This window comes from Mastomys coucha, unplaced genomic scaffold (genome assembly GCF_008632895.1).
Source record: "Mastomys coucha isolate ucsf_1 unplaced genomic scaffold, UCSF_Mcou_1 pScaffold23, whole genome shotgun sequence".
NCBI lineage: Eukaryota > Metazoa > Chordata > Mammalia > Rodentia > Muridae > Mastomys > Mastomys coucha.
The window spans coordinates 66,117,662-66,135,155 of record NW_022196906.1 but is presented as its reverse complement, the minus strand read 5'-3'; the positions used below and the strand labels follow the sequence as shown (position 1 = coordinate 66,135,155).

The window sequence follows — 17,494 nt, the reverse complement described above, 5'->3', positions numbered from 1 at the left end:
CGGTGGAGGCAGGGGAATGAGGAAAAGTTCAAGATCTTTGGCATCATAATTCCTAGCCAGCGTGGGCTATATGAGATCCTGTTTCAAAACAAAAGTTGTGACAGAAAAGAGGGGCTGAAGTGTAGCTCAGTGCTCACCCGGCATGCACACAGGCCTAGGATTGATTCCCCAGCACTGCGTAAACCCAGTTTAGCTGCATATGAAGAATGTTCATTTAGCACAGTATCACCAACGCTTCAAGAAGCAGGTTTGCCAAAAAAATACCTTACATCAGAGGCCCCCGTACCTTCTGAATCCTCCCCACTATCCTTTCTTCCTCCCCCAAACCAAACACCTCCTCATGGTGACATCTGCTCTTCCCTTTCTCAAAAAAGCTCCCAGAACATTCTCTGTCATGTCTCCTGACTGTGCCTTTGCCATGGACTGATTTATAGCTATCGCTCGGTATCTGTGAGCGAGTCTGGTCACAGATCCTCTACACAAGCCAAAACTCTGAGAATTTCAAGTTCTTCTAAGAAATGGTGCAGTATTCACGCAGAGTCTGTACAGAGCCCTTTCCATTCTCTTTAAGCATCTCTGAATTGCTTATAAGTCCTAATAAAATGCCAACACTCTGTGAATAGTTCTTATACTCTATTATATAAGGAATAGTAGCAAGAAAACAATCTGTCCATGTTAAATGCAGGTAATAAACCATTTCTGGATGACAGTTTGGATCTGAGATTGTGGGGCCCACAGATATGGAAAACTGAGGTCATTTTAAAAACTGAAGCCTGAGGGCCAGCTGGGTGGTCTGCGTCCTCCCACGAGCTCCTCATGTCCCAAGGTCCTGCTGCTCTCTGTGGCTTGGTTTTAGTGGTCAGAGGAAACCACATCTCTAGTTTCCTTGGCCTCCAAGCCATTTGAGAGTCCTTCAGAGGCAGGGAGTCTGGGTGTTTGATGTTACTCTTATGTTATCTGATGGAATTTTTCTCCTTACCAACCCAGGCCCTTCCATGAATGTCAGACCTCATTTTGGCTGCTACCTAAAGACAAGTCGTTTTAGGGAAAGGGACATAGTTCAGTGGTAGAGCGCTTGCCTAACATGTACAAGGCCCTGGGTTCAATACCCAACACCACCAAAAGGTAAAAACAAAGCAAAACAAGAAACAACTAAAAATTAGTCTTAAAAATCTTAAAGGCAGGGGCAGAGAGCCAGTTGGTAAAGTACTTGACCTGAAGACATGAGGACATGAGTTTGAATTCCTACCACTCATGAAAAAGCTGGTCACGGTGGATTGTGCCTGTAGTCCCAGTGATCATGAGATGGGACAGAGATAGGGCTCGCTGGGCAGCCGATTAGGTGTAATCAATAAGCTCCCAGGTCAGCAAGAGACCAAGTCTCAAAACAGGGTGAAAATAACAGAGGGAGATACCCAGGGTCAAGCTAGGACCCCATATGCATATGCACACATATATGTGCATACACACGTGTGCACACACCGATCTGTATCTCTACACACAAAATCTTAAGACTGTGGGAAGGAAAGGCGAAAGGGCATCATGGCAATGATTTTTGTAAGCCATTCCTATACAAAATGGGGGAAAATGACACCATTTAGGGTGGGGGACACAATCCTACACCAACCTCAGAACTATTTCTCCTCCCTAATCCCTTCAATGGCTTTTATTCTCACTTTGGTAAACTTTTGTTTTTCTGTCCCTCAAGGCTTTTTATAAACACACACACACACACACACACACACACACACACACACTTTGCAACGTGTTTGTTTCTAGCATTCGTGTAATACACTCCATCATGCTGGTATCTCATGATTTATGGCCGGTTCCTTTAGTGCAAGGCATTAACGTTATTTCCATTTTCTCTCTATTATAAATAATGGAAGCAAGAGCATCTCTCTACATGCAGCTTTTTTCCTGTGTTTGAGTTATGTCCTTAGGACAGGTTCCCAGGAGTGGGATTAGTGGGTCAAAGGGTCTGAACAGCTTTATGGCTCTTAATATTTATTGCCAAATGGCCAGAAGGGTCATTCTAATCTACAGCGCCACCTGCAACACACGAGCGTCGCCCCCGAGGCTTGCCAACTCTGGCCTCTGCAGGCACTGCTGTGGGGGCAGATTTCAGAGGCATTTAGGTAACTTGTCTCTTTAATTTCTATAGTTATTAAAAAAACACTAGGCATTTTATCTGAAGTGTATTTATTTTAATGTGGCTAGTTTTTCTTCCCATATGGTGATATATTGTGATAGCATTTGAAATTTAAAATATGCTATAATAAAAATGCCAAGTGCAGGCCTGGGGTGTACAGGTCAGTTGCAGAATCACTGACTGGGTATGCAGGGCGTCCTGGGTTTGATCCCCAGCACAGCATAAAACTAAGCATGAAGGTGCAGCCTGGAATCCTAGGAGGAGGGTCAGGGGTTAGGTTAAAAACTACATAGAGAGTTTGAGGCCAGCCTGGGGTAGAGACTCAGTCCCAAAATGAGTAAGTGTCCAATTCACCTAGCACAAAGAAAATAATCAGCAAGGACCACTAGGCTCATTTCAGGTTCAACAAATGGCTCATATAGGGACAGTGGTTTTCTTTACTCTTCTTTTCTCCTATCCTGTGTTCCATGTTAAAGAAAATCCTGGCTCATGTATTTAAGTTTCCTGCACAGTGAACAGTGCCTGTCTAAAATATGCACTTGTGCTAAGATAACCATAATGCTGTCATCGTGCCAACAAAATGACAATTCCTTAGTATCAGTAAATACCAGCATGTAATACAGTTTTCCAAGGTACCTTTGTTTCTCCTGCACTGATCCACTCACCACACACATTCTTATGTTTCCTCCTCCTCCTCTTCCTCCTCTTCCTCCTCCTCTTCTTCTTCCTCTTCCTCCTCTTCTTCCATCCTCCTGCATCTCCTCCTCCTCCATCTCCTCCTCCTCTTCTTCCTCCTCCTCTTCCTCTACCTCCTGCTCTTCTTCTTCCTCCTTCTCCTTTACCTCCTCCTCTTCCTCCTCTTCCTCTTCCTCCTCTTCCTCTACCTCCTGCTCTTCCTCTTCCTCCTCCTCCTCTACCTCTTCCTCTTCCTCCTCTTCCTCCTCTTCCTCTACCCCTGCTCTTCCTCTTCCTCCTCCTCCTTCTGTACCTCTTCCTCTTCCTCCTCCTCCTTCTCTACCTCTTCCTCTTCCTCCTCTTCTTCCTCTACCTCCTCTTCCATCCTCCTGCACCTCCTCCTCCTCCTCTTCATTCTTCTGTTGTTTTTGTTTTTCAAGACAGAATTTCTCTGTTTAACAGCCCTAGATATCCTAAAACTTGCTTTATAGACCAGGCTGGCCTCAAACTCACAGAGATCCACATACCTCTGCCTCCAGAGTGCTGGGATTAAAGGCATGCACCACTACCACCTGACTACATTCTTATATTTCTAAGTTAAGGCTAGATTTCTCAGCAGTTAAAAGCACTGGCTACCCTTGCAGAGGACCCAGGTTCGATTCTGAGTATCCATATTACAGGTCACCTTTTGTAACTCCAGTCCCAAGGGTTCTGACACCCTCTTCTGACCTCCTTGGAAAGGTCATATATGTAATGCACATACATATATTTCATGCAACATTAAATTAATTAAAAGTTTCTCATATCAGTGTGTAAGAGAACTTTAGTTTTGAAGGTACCTAGACCTCCCCTGTGTAGATTGTTCAACTATCCACTTATTTAATGGAGTTGGTTTTGTGTTTTCTAGAAACAAAAATCATATGTCCAAGTTAGTTTATATTTTATCCAATGTACCTTTGCGACCTATGCCTAGAAATAGTATTTCTAGGTCAAATGATCAACATGCATGTGCTTCTCCAGGTGCCACTTGGTCCCTTCTGTGGGAATTCTATCACTTTGCACTGGCAGATTTTTATAAATGGATGTCTGAATGCTCAGATGTGCAAGCTTGTTGGAAAGGTAGCATACTGTTGATTGAATCTGCATACTGATCTCACTCTTGTTCAAGACATGACCTGACACAAAATTCCCTGGTTTTTGCTTTTAGAGAACCTCTGTTCTGTCCCGGGACACATGGTTTCTGAATGAAAAGCCAGGAGGAGTCCAGGGTGTGTTACATGATGCTACACATGTAACACGATGTTACAAATGGGGCAGTGCAGCCCACATCTGCCCTGGAGCTGGTCCTCATGAATCCTTAGCCCTCTGAATTCCATGAATACTTTTAGTGATCTTTTCCCCCAAGTAAACTTTTGACACCTGGTTGGTCAGATACAAGTATATTAAGAGAGTTAACTAAATGTTTGAAGTGCACATGCTTCATCAGTCCACGATAGATAATTAATCTCTGTTGACTTGTTTGAGTCTGTCTTGATGCATACTCCCTGAATTGATAACTTGATAACCTTGTTATCACGGTCCAAACAACACAGTCCATGTAGAGAGGTTGGCTAAACAAACCTAACAGGACATCCCTGGGTCTCAGAATCCCCTGCTATCAAAGGTTCTCAGGCTAGCTGGTGATCCAGGAAACAGAATACATACAGAAAGACTGGGATGTAGCTCAGTGGGGTAGAATATTTACCTGACATGCACAAAGCTGGAGTTCAATCCCCAGCACCCCATAAAACAGATGTGGTGGTACACAACTAACATCCCAGCACCCAGGAGGTGGATGCAAGAAGATTAGGAGTTCAAGGTCATTTACAGCTGTATAGTGATTGGAGATCCATCCTACCTCAAAAAAAAAAAAAAAAAAAAAAAAAAAACTAAATAAAAAAGAAATCTACACACAGGTTCTTTACAAATCAGTGAAGGTGTTTCTGCCCTCTTATTTCCCTGCAGTCGTACAGTTCTACATTTTTGTTTGACGGTTTTCCTCCTGTCTCTTTTTTAGATTGAGTCGTTAAAGAAAAAAGTGCAACAGAAGCAGCTCCTGATACTGCAGCTTTTAGAAAAAATCTCTTTCCTGGAAGGAGAGGTAAGAGGCTATATGGCTCTTTCAAGTTGGTGTCTTCCCTGCCGTTAAATTTTATGTTGCTGATCCTGCTGTGGACACTTAATTAAAAATACGGCTATTTCCTGGCCTTATAAAATTGATTGAAGGTTAACTGCCAGCTCTGCAGAGGAGCTCTGATGGCTCCTTATTCTCCACTCTTTCCATGCTCCAGCCTGCTGCTGGCAGCGGTGCTGTCCGAGGTCTGGCGCATCGTCAAGGATTCTCCCAGCAAGCCCAGTATGTTGTTGATGCTCGCAAGTTCTCGAGTGTGTAGGGCTTTATAATTTGGGAATGGTCCACACAATGATCCTCACGTGGTTTACTCGACACCTTTTAAAACTTCACAAGAAGGATTGTGATCTCTGTGAGATGGAAAATCAGAGGCAGAAGAGGGAGGTGGTGTTACCCAAGGCAACCCAGCCATGAAAACGTAGAGTCCAATTGGAGACGAGATTCCCAAAATCCAATCTTCGTCTCTGTTACCCCTAGTAAACCTATTTTAGAGGTGACTTAGTTTCACCAGCATCTTGGAGTTGCTTCATAGTCTTGCTGCTGGCGTTTTGAAAGGCATTTGGGGGATTTTGTGGCAGTTCCAGAGAAAGAAATTATGAGTTGGAAGAATCTTAGGGGGGTGGGTGTTAATAGAAGGAGCTGAAATCCATTTTCCCTGTAGGCTTTTTATTAAGAACTTGGCATTGAGCCTTTGCCTTCTTTGACTCCACAAAGAGCTGGTTTGCCAAGTACCTGTCCTTGTCAGTGTCCCTGTGTGTAGCCCTTCCCCCATGAGACACCCAGGGACATGACGGTGAAAGGGGAAAAGCAAGATGTCATTTGCTGAGCGCCTACTGTGTACAGGGCATCGCCAGTTCCTTTCCACATGTTCTGTGTGTAACATAGGCACAAAGAGTGGGATCTAATCCAGCCTAGTACAGCAGTTGGATTGGCTTATTGACAGACTGATCAGAGAGTTTCCTTATCTTTATAAAGGAATCATGAGTGTGGGACAGTCCAATGAGAGTGCACAGAAGATGTCTGGCACAGGCTAGAGAAATGGATCAGTGATTAAAGGCTAGGCTCACAACCCAAAGTATATGGAAATGCAGGGTATACTGAGTGAGCATTCTGCTCTTAGCTTATTGAAAGGGCTGCCCTCAAATAAATGATGACTTCTTTTTAAAGATGGGACTGAGTTTCAAGAACATCATTTCCTGTCCAGGAAATATAGAGTAGAGATAGTGTGTCTGAGTCTAGAGCCTACCTCCTTGCTGCACCCTTTGCAGGTGTGATGAGCCAGTTCATTTACTTGGATGAATGAACTGCCTGTGACTGCCATAACCAGGACCCTTCATGGTCTATAGGGACCTGGTTTCTGATTCAAGGCCCATGAGTCTTGGTGTTCTGAAAGTATTCACACTCATGTCTTTCCCTCCTTGATCACTGGACCCAGTACCAGCTTTTTTTTTTTTAATATATTATTTCAAGTAGCCCAGGCTATCCTCAAACTCACTAGGTAGCCAAGGGTGACCTTGAACACCTGCTCCTCTGTCTCCACCTCCCAATTACAGGGTTTCAGGTATGTGCTGCCTCCCTGGTTTCTAGTGCTCATTTTTAAGATTTTCTTCTGAAATCACAGCCCTTTGTATACTAGGAGTAGAGGTCCAAATGTGTGTCTACCCTGGTGACAGTCAAGAGTCCCTTGAAGAGGAAGAGGTCTGTGTGTCCAGAGAGAGGGAGTATACAGAAGAGGGGGAAGAGATGCTGACAGAAAGAGAGGCTCACCCCAGAGGGCCTCCCACCTAGTTTCTGTCTGTGGTACTCCCATGCTCTCCAGAAGTGCCCAGGGAGTGTTGTGCATGGGGGTGGGGGTGGAGGTTGCAACATATGCTTTGTTTGATGCACAGATGATTCAGCTCATGGTTTTGGCTGCTGGGATGTGGATGTGACTTGATGCTGAGAGGTGATTCCTAGAGTCCCCGAAATAGAATAGGGAGATGAGCCTGGGAAAGGAAGCTCACCTCTGTGGGCAGCCAAGGCTCATGGCACTTGGGGTCTCTGGGATATGGTATGGATTCAGCTTGGTTTATTTCCAGAAGACTGAGCTTTCACTAGCCCTCCCAGACAGTGGCTGGCATCTGCTCCTGGGGTTCCGTCCGTTTAGCCACCTAGGCAGGATCACTTTTCCTGTGATACTCACAGGAAGCCTCGACTAAAGACTGAAGAGATGATTCGTGTCAGGAGGCTGTAAGCATCAGAGGATGCAGGAGAGGTCCTACAGTAACAGCCATGTTCATCTCAGAACAAGATTAGTCTTTCTTAAGCATTGAAACACTGATTATAAATCTGATTAGCTTTCCAGGGTAAATATAGCCAGTTGCTCTTGCCGCTTCCCACGTTGACTTTAAATAGCAGGCGAACATATAAGTCACATGAAGAAAATTAATGCACTTAAGTATTCTAAAATATCAAATATCACAATTTACTTCAGGCATTATGAGCGCTGAGGAGAAAGCTTACTTGGGAAAGGAGTGACCTTACAAACGTGAGGACCCGATTTAATCCCCAGAACCCACGTAACAGGCAGGCAGTGGTGCTGCTCCCAGACAGGTGATTCCTAGAGTTCCTGTCCAGCCAGCCTAGTTTACTTAGTGAGCTCCGAGCCCATGAAAGACTGTCTCAAAAGACCAGGTGAATGGATAAGCCTGAGGAAGACAGCTGAAGTGGATCTCTCACTTCCACACACATACACACACACACATGCAATTCCATATACATGAACACATGCAAAAATTGAGATTTATTCTGTGATTTTTTTTTTTTTTTTTGGTCACTCAATGCCATCGTTCCAAATCTTGAACTTTATAGATAAAAATGTTTGGATGAAATCTCAAAAGGTGCATGAGTCTGATGGGACACTAGGTTCTGACCCATGTTTCCTCATTATCTGTAGATGGTGAGCAGATCATTCCGCTCACAGATTAGACTCAGTGACACCATCTTTTAAAGAAGCAGGAGGAAGGAGAGGACTCATGTCACCTCTGAGATTGCTTTTATTTTTAATGTTTGAAAGCTTGCTGTCCCACCTCCCCCCCACCTCCACAAACAACATCAAGTCAGTAGACAAGCAGTCCAGACAGAGAACACTCAGTACCTGGCCCTGGGCTCATGGCTCTGCAGCTTCCTTCCCACTCAAGCAGAGAATATTGACGACTGCGTGCTTTAACCATTCAACTGATTTTAAAGTTATTAGGTTTTTATATGCACACATACCTCAAAAATACACACCAGACTCCCAAAAGCTCCCTTTTGCCTGGTCCTGTCCCGTTCTTTTTTTCCAAATTTTTTGTTTTCTAATCTTCTGGAGAAGTTATTCCATTCCCTATTTCTGACATTTACACAAAGTGTTCTGGGGCTCAAGAGATGGTTTGGAGGTTGGCTCAAGAGAACTTGCTGTGCTTGCAGAGGACTGGAGTTCAGTTTCCAGTACCCATATCAGGTGACTCACAGCCATCCATAACTCCAGCTCCAAGGGACCTGATGCCTTCTTCTGGCCTTCTCAGGCATCCCCATGCACAGGTGCATATATATATATGTGTGTGTGTGTGTGTGTGTGTGTGTGTGTGTGTGTGTATACGTGTGTATATACGTGTGTATATATACATATATGTATATATATATACAAGGCTCATAAATAAAAATTTTAAATTTTTAAATGCTTTGCATCAGCAAGAATGTTCAGTGGGTAAAAGTTCTTCTCTGGGACCAATATTGTAGGAGAGAACTGATCCTGCAACTTGTCCTCTGATAGCCACAGGCACACACACACACACACACACACGCACAAAACAAAATGTAATAACACTTTTGAAAGTATTCCCCAAATAATGAGGCTGCAATAGTTAGGAGCAGTAGATGCTCTTGCAGAGGACACAGGTCCAATTCCCTGCACCTACATGGTAACTGCAACAGTATATAATTCCAATTCCAGGGCACCCAGCACCCATTTCTGGCCTCCTTGGGCACACACTCAGTGAATGCACAGGCATGCAGGCAAACACTCATACACATAAAATAAACATGACTAAAGCTGTAAAAGGATATCCTATGGGCTGGAGAGGTGGCTCAGTGCCATCTGACTGCTCTTCCTAAAATCCTGAGTTCAATTCCCAGCAACCACATGGTGGCTCACAACCATCTGTAATGGAATCTGATGCCCTATTCTGGTGTGTCTGAAGACAGCTGCAATGTACTCACAGACATAAAAATTTTTTTTTTTTTTAAAGAATGTCATAAAGTTAGAGGCCTGGTCTTCAGGGAGTGGTGAAGCCTTCTGAACTGAGCTAAGCCTTCTTGGCTGGAGTCATAAGAAATGAATCTGAAGTCTGGTTTGCATCCATCCTGTCCTTAACATACACAGTGACACTTCTAGGATTCTCGTTAAGTTTCCTGGGTGGCATCGTGGCTGCAGCATGGCTCCCCTCGTGTGTTTTATTGGACGTGTGCTTATCTTGGTGTCTGATTTAGTTCCTGGCCATGGGCTTTCCAGAGCTAGAGGGGAGCTGGGAGAGGAGGTCACCGTGGCCTGTGTGTGCGCGCGCGCGCGCGTGTGCATGCTCGTGTGTGTGTGTGTGTGTGTGTGTGTGTGTGTGTGTGTGTGTGTGTGTATGCGCGTGCATGCGCACACGTGCATGCGAGTCAGTGTGTGTGTATGTGAGTGTGTGTACATGCATGTTCATGCGTGTGTGTGTGCACATGCATGTGCATGTGTGTGTGCGTGCATGCTCATGTATGTGTGTGTACATGCGTGTGCATGTGAGTGTGTGTGAATGTGTGTGTGTGTATGTGTGTGTGCTTTCTCCCACATGCCCATGCCAGGTTCGTCCTTCCTGGGAGACTTCCCAGCCTCCCTGTCCACACAGTGGTACTCATTATACACACAAACACAAGGTGGTGGTATTTGAAAGCAGGAGAAGCAGACATCGCCCCAGTCCCCGAGCTTCTACAGAGTACAGCCCTGGCGACAGACCGAGCTGTTCAGTACTGTCATTTCTTTTTATTATTCTTTCCAGCAGCAGTGTTGCAAACAGGCATACAGTTAGTACACCGTAAGCTCCATGCCTTAGAAATGCTTCCTAGTTCCAAAATCAACAAAATGTTAACGTATCTTACAGACACCCTACTTTTCTATCACAAGATGACTTTGGATTATTTCCTACTCTTTGAGGCAGACTCTCATGTAGCACAGGATAGCCTCAACCTCGTGTAGCTGAGGATGATGGCCTTGAACTTCTGATCCCCTGTCTCTGCCCCCAGTGTTCTGGGGTTGGAGGTTTGTGCTAACTTGCTGGGCTTTAATTTTTCTGCCTTCCTTTCTGTGGTTCGGGCAGTAGTATTAGGCCTTTAACAGCTGTGTGTGCGCGCGCACACACACACACACACACACACACACACACACACATACACACAGGTGCATACACGCACCCATATTGGATGCCTTCCTCCAGTTCCCTCCACTGTCTTTTAATTTTTAAGACAGGGATTTTTTGGTGATCAGGAGATCCTGGATCTGACTGATTCAGCAAGGTTAGCTGGCTGGTGAGCCCCCAAGCTTCCTATCCCTGACTTTTAACATGTGCATCCTAGGGACCAAACTCAGGTCTTCTTGTTGTAATGCAAATACTTCACCCACTGAACCATCTCCCCAGCCCTAACTTCCTTTGATTGGATAATTTCTATTAACGTACCTTTAGTTGTATTGATTCCTTCCTTTACCATCTCTATGCTTTCCCTAAGTCTACCTAAGATTACTATTAATAATTATCATTAATAATTTGTTATGTTAACATTGTTATCTTATAGTCTATAAGGTATATGAATATGATATGGGATATCTATAGCATAATACATATAATAAATATTATAACTAATATTAATTAACAATAATAATAATAAATAAATGTTGTACTTCTCTATTCTAACATTTCCAGTTGAATCTTTCATGGCTCTTCTTTATTGTTTCTTTACTAGTTTATTACCTGTGAGCTTATTTCTCCATTATCTCTTGGTCATAATATGGTGGAAACATTCACATGCTCACCTGCAAAGCCTAGCATCTGGGTGGCATCCGGACTGTTGTCTGTCTATCATGGTTCCCCCAAGAACAGGTCACATCTTGCTGACTTTTCCCATGCTATGTGACTTTGGATTCTAAACTTGGCATTGCGAACCCTTTACTGTGGAGAGTGTAGATCCAAGGTTCTCAACCTGTAGGTCTGGACTCCGTGAGCCTTCCACAGTGTTTGCCTAAGACTACCAGAAAACAGATATTTACGTCATGATTCATAGCAGTAACAATATTACAGTTATGAGGTATCAAGGAAAATAATGTCATGGTTGGGGGTTAACACAACATGAAGAACTTTAATTAAAAGGTCGCGCAGCATTAGGAAGGTTGAGAACCACTGAGTTCGATTCTGACCCATTGTTCTAAAAAAGAGAGGATCTTTGCCTTAAAAGTGAATGAATTTTGTCTCCCTTCTCTTCCTTACCACTCAGGCTCATACTTCTTCTAATTCACCCCTCATGGACATGCTTCATAGGTCTACTAGAGACCTCTACTGAATCCAGAACACAATCTGGGGGTCCTCCTACTCTGGTTCTCATCTTTCTATTTGTTTCATAGTCTTGGTGGTTTAAGGCTTCCTTTCTTGGCCCAAAGAGGGTGTTGGTTCTCCTGGAGCTGAAATTGCCAGTGGTTGTGAAGCTGTCTAACATGAGTAGTTATCTCCTTTGCTGTCTCTAACTCTCTCTGGTGACTTCATTCTCTCTCCTGACTCTGATATTTCCCTTTCTGGGTTCACTCTAATCCTTCATGGATATTTTTGTAATGTTATCACATTGCTGTTAGTTCTATTCAATATCTGTACCCAAGATTGACAGGGGTGCACATCATTCCATATTCCTTTCTCTGGCCATTGCCTTCCCCCACACTGTCTGATACACAGAAGATACATGCTATTTAAAACTGATCTCATTTAGTTTTCATGAGTATTAATTTTTAACTTCTGTACATCTGTGGGTATTTGATATTATACACAGAATTAAACAAAACATTTTAGAGCCACTTGTTCATCCTTCCCTGTGTTCCTATTCAGGCAAATTTCCATCTCTTATGCCCCTGAAACCTTCAGGATTAAAGTCTTTGCACTAGAGAGTAACAGACCATGAGGGTTGGAGTTGCTAGCAAGAAAGACTTCTTTTGCCTTTCTCTTTCCTTATAAATAGAAGAGTCCAGAAGAGTGTGCCCTGTCCCAGTAAGCCAGCATCTCTCTCTAGAGATTGGTGACATAGTAGGACTGTAGGTCTGTCATAGCTCATCTGTTGCTAGAGCATAGTGGGTACCTGGTCTCTCTCTACACCATTTCCATGTCTCAGAACCTCATGCAGACCAAGATTTTACACAACAGCTCCTTGGCATTGCTCATTCAGAGGAGGCTACTGAGTGGCAACCCACATCCCTTCAAACCAAATAACCCTTTGTTTTCCGGGGACTTTCTTTTAACCCTTCCTTTTTAAAGGTTTATTTTTATGTGTATGAACGATTTGCCTTCATTCCTGTCTAGGCACCATATGTAGTGCCCTGAAGGCCAGAAGGCGGCATTGGATCTTGTAGACTTGGAGTTACAAACAGTAGTTAGCTGCCCACGTGGGTGTAGGAGCCACATTTGGGTCCTCTATAAGAGCAGACGATACTCTTAACCGGTGATCCATCTTTCCAGCTCCTTTTGTAGGACTTTTGAAATTCCATGTGGCATTCATTATATGGGACCTGTGCTTCAGCTCAGCTCAAACTTAAAAAAAAGAGAGAGAGAGAGAGACAGATGCTGTGATGTTTTTTCTGATTATCTTTTTTAAACACTCATTGTATTTATACATTTATTCAGTAAATTTTATCTTATATGTGTAACTCGTCAAGTTTCAAGAATCCATCCAAGATGGTGGTTTGGGCTCTTATGATTTTAAAATTGAGTCTCTCATTACCAAAAAAATACGTAAAAGAACTTGTTAAAAACAATCTATTACGGACCTGGAGAGACGGGTCAGTTAAGAGCACTCGCTACTCTTGCTGAGAACTCAGGTTTAGATCCCAGACCCACATCAGACAGTTCACAGCTGCCAATAACTTCAGCTCCAGGGGACCTAGCACCCTTGGAGACCAGAAGAGGGTGCTGGACCCCCTGAATCTAGGAAGGAACTGAGCCAGCAGCCTCCTCCTTGGCTTTCTTGCCCCTTTGTCCTTCCATCTCCCCATGGGGCACATTTCCAATTCCTGGGCATCTAATCATTAGTTTATGCAATGTTTGGCTCCAGCTTTTTTAAAAAAAAAAAATCATGAGAAGTATACAGAATGCTAATTTTAATCCCAAGGAGCTCATTCTAGTTTATATGTTTGAGATTCTGAATTTTTCCACACCTATGAAATACTAATTATTCAGTTATAGAGGCATTTCCCACTAAATTAAATTAATGGACTTACTCATTTTATAGCTTAGTAAGGGAGTGTTAAAAGTTGACTTGCACCTTATTTATAATGCCAAAAATGTGATAAATATCTAACTACCTATAGTATAAGACTGGTTAAATAAATACTGTACATCCATACAATGGAATACTGTGATTTGGTCGACATAGTTTTTTGACATAGAAAGAAAACTAGTAAATTTGGGGAGACACCTATAACACATTGGAGTGTGTGTGTGTGTATGTGTGTATACACGCAAGTTCACATGTGATGTTCATGAACATGCAACAGAGCTCATATGCAGGTCAGAAGACAACTTGGAATCAGTTCTCTCCTTCCACCGTGTGGGTCTTGGGGTTCAAACTCAGGTCATCAGCCTTGGCCACAGTCATCATTACACACTGTGCCATCTCATTGTCCCTACAACAAATTGTTAATTGAAAGAAGCAGATAATGCTATACTCAACCAGCATGTTATTTTCATGTATGCACAACTTGATGTGCATGTGTGCACACACATGGAATTGAAGTTATTTCTTCAACATCAGCTCTGTAAGACATACCTTGTGATGGGGGTCAGTGCTACAGGCTTGATTTACTAAATCTACTCTCTTCTCAATTCTAGAACAATGAACTACAAAGCAGGTTGGACTATTTGACAGAAACCCAGCCCAAAGCTGAAGTGGAAACAAGAGAAATCGGGGTAGGCTGTGACCTTCTGCCCAGGTATTTAGGAATTTCCTGTTTTTCTGACAAAAAAAAAAATCCTTCTTTGACTTAAGAAAAATATTTTCCTGGGCTGTGATGAATAGAATCGAATTCTTCCTATGAAAATTGCAGCTCTAAAGCTAAGTGGTGACTTCTGAGTAGGTGGAAGAATTACGTGAGGTGGAGGAGACAGCAAACAAGAAACTGAGGAAGCCATAGCTGTCGGTTACTGCATGCCTTTGCTCGTTCATTCATTCATTCATTCATTCATTCTGCAAACTGTGCCAGACAATTAGGTTACAGAGAGAAACAAGATTTATTCCTGCCTGAGAGTAGAGTATGGAGGAGGGCCAGGATATAGGAAGGCATTAATAACCACTTTAGAGGGTGTGCTGGGTACCCTAAGAAGGAGCATCCAAATGAGGAACAAGATTCATCTATTCCTTAGTACCATAGCTCAGTAAGTTCCAGTGTCTGGTTTGAATCTGGTTTGTTATAATGATCTTAGACTGTGTGCTGGCTAGTTTTATATCAAATTGACACAAGCTAGTGTCATCTGAGAAGAGGGAGCCTTAGTTGAGAAAATGCCTTCAGAAGATCCGGCGGTAGGCAAACCCATAGGGCATTTTGTTAATTAGTGGTTGATGGGGATAGGGGAAACCCAGTTGATTGTGGGTGGGGCCATCCCTGGGCTCATGGTCCTGGGTTCTATAAGAAAGCAGACTGAGCAAGCCAGAGAGAGCAAGCCAGTAAGCAGCACTCTTCCACGGCCTCTGTATCAGCTCCTTCCTCCAGACTCTTGACCTGTTGGAGTTCCTGTCCCGACTTCCTTTGATGCTCAACAGTGCTATAGAAATGTAAGCTAAATAAACCCTTTCTTGTCTAAGTTGCTTTGGTCAACTGCAACTGATAACTCTAAGACAGACTATAACCCTACCGTTGACCACCCAGCTTCATTACTAGGTTGACCTATTGTTCATTGTTCAGCTTCTCACATGGAGGCCTGTGTCCTGCTGAGTGAAAGTTGAACCTGTGATTTAGTGCCCTGTCTCTAACTGAAACAAACTTGCCATGGCTAGGTGCTCAATTGTGCTCAGCCCAGAGGATGTGAAATAATATGGTTATTAATGTCCTGTGGTTTGTGATTAAGGTTATCAAAGTCATGAAGTGCCAGCCCTGGTATCATGAGAACAAGAAAGGACTCTTGTTATAGGTGTGTGCACTTGCAGGTGTTGTATTGTGTTAGGCAACAGTGGTCCAGAAAATATGTCGGATCCTGAGACCTTTCATAGTAACATCTGGTGGGCCGGACAGTGGTGGCGTTGTGGCATGGTGGAGCAATGGCGTATGCCTTTAATCCCAGCACTTGGGAGGCAGAGGCAGGCAGATTTCTGAGTTTGAGGCCATCCTGGTCTACAGAGTGAGTTCCAGGACAGCCAGGGCTACACAGAGAAACCCTATCTCAAAAAAACAAACAAAAACCAAACAAACATCTGGTGGGAAGGAGTAACCTGCTGATTACCCAGCTGTGATGTAGAATGTCTGGGTCTGGTCCTGTTAACCACTTGTAGCCTGGGATCTAGGAGTTCTTTCTATGCAGGCCTTGGCCTCCCAGTCTCAAAAGTCATGGACTTTACCAAGTCTCCAGTGTCACTAATATGGTACAGTGAGACTTTATTTTTCTACTTTCAAATCTGTGACTGAGGGGTTCTTATTGATTAAACCCAGCCATTTGCTGTCATCTGAGGAACTCACTAACAGCATTGTTGAACTTCCTCTGTCAGTTTTCTGATATCCAGGTAAACAGGCAGTTACACCATTCTAACAGAATTAACAGAAAATGCTTTAAGAATGCATAAAGTAGATTCAGCATCTCACCAATGTAGGACACAATTTACTTGATGAAAATATAAGCAAAAGAATGACTGATTGTGTTTGGGGACCCTTTTGAAATATAAGTAATTTGGCCATTCCCCTCTTTCTCAGGCTTTTCAGGAACCAAGTGTCTCAGCTCATTCTGTTTCCCCACATCATAAATCTTGTTTGGCCAAGACGGGTACAAAACCATGTCTGAAACCAATAAATTGTTTGTTTTCTGATTCCCACATTTTGGCTTAAAACAAGCTTTTCAATTTGTACACCCAAGGATAGCCGGAGGCAAACTTTTATGGCTACGTTATGAAACCACAAAACAGTTTTCATAATGGAAGTGCTGACAGACCCTTAACTTATGGCCGCAGTGAACCTGGAAGGCATGTCAGAATCGAAAGGCAGTTTTTCCATAAATGTAGCATTTGGGTTTCCCTCAGGATCCATTGTGGCGGTTTAACTGCTTAGGTCCGTCAGCAGAGGAAATGAAAACAGCATAACCACATTTCCGAAAGGGCAGAATAATATTTCACCCGTTTCCTCTCAAATATTTATGAAGTGCCTACTATGTGAAAAGCACCCCCAGGTCATACGGGTGAGGAGAGGGGAGCTTCCGAGCTATCCCCAGGCAGGGTTTCTTCCATTTGGCTTAGAAGACTTTGCCCTGTTGTGGGGTGGGGGCAGGGGCGGGGGCTGGGCTTCTGGGGAGATGTAGAGGATGGTTGGGGAGGATTATTGAGGTGCTTGCTCAGGGAGCATCTTCCCTCCCCATAGCCTTCTTAGCTACAACTAAACTAAGCCAGCACTTAATTTTGAGCGTTGGATTCTAAATAAGTCTGGCTTAAATAGAAGCCTGTGGGCAAAACCAGATGGGAACCCCATAGTCGACATGAATCCCTATGTTTCAAAGGGAGAAAATCTGAGGTCTAGAGAAAGCAACAACTCTCCTTTCTGGAAGCCACACAGCTAGGGGGAGACCAAGTTTCTGAGGCTAGGTACTGCCATTTGTACCTGAAAATGACTCAGGAAGTTGAGGGTGGCTGGGCTGGTGAGATGGCTCAGTGGGTAGAGCTGCTTGCCACTAACCCATGGACTTGAGTTTGAACCTTGAGACCCACATTGTGGAAGGAGCCTGTGACCTCCGTGTGTACACCTTGGCACCCCACATGCCCATACACATATAGACACATATAGACAAGGGAGGGAAGGAAAAAAGCCTGAGATCGCCAAGCTGTGTTATGTGTGTCCTGATAAAAATCTTTTTCTTACGTGGACTTCAAACATAGACCTAAAAAGTAAAGTCTTCCCTCAGGTTATTTTTTTATTATTATTATTTTATTTTTTGACTTTTTTTTTTGAGATAGGGTTTCTCTGTGTAGCTCTGGCTGTCCTGGAACTCACTCTGTAGACCAGG

At 43.6% G+C, this 17,494-nt stretch overlaps 1 protein-coding gene across 1 annotated transcript in view; it reads left to right on the top strand.

Annotated features, from left to right (window-relative positions):
• The window catches only part of Myzap (myocardial zonula adherens protein), an 89,743-nt gene that overhangs the window by 64,660 nt on the left and 7,589 nt on the right, over nt 1–17,494 (top strand). Inside the window, exons 11-12 of the mRNA XM_031343879.1 lie at nt 4,884–4,967; nt 14,129–14,229. Of these exons, the coding sequence (XP_031199739.1) occupies nt 4,884–4,967; nt 14,129–14,229 (185 nt within the window). The remainder of the gene's footprint in view (nt 1–4,883; nt 4,968–14,128; nt 14,230–17,494) is intronic.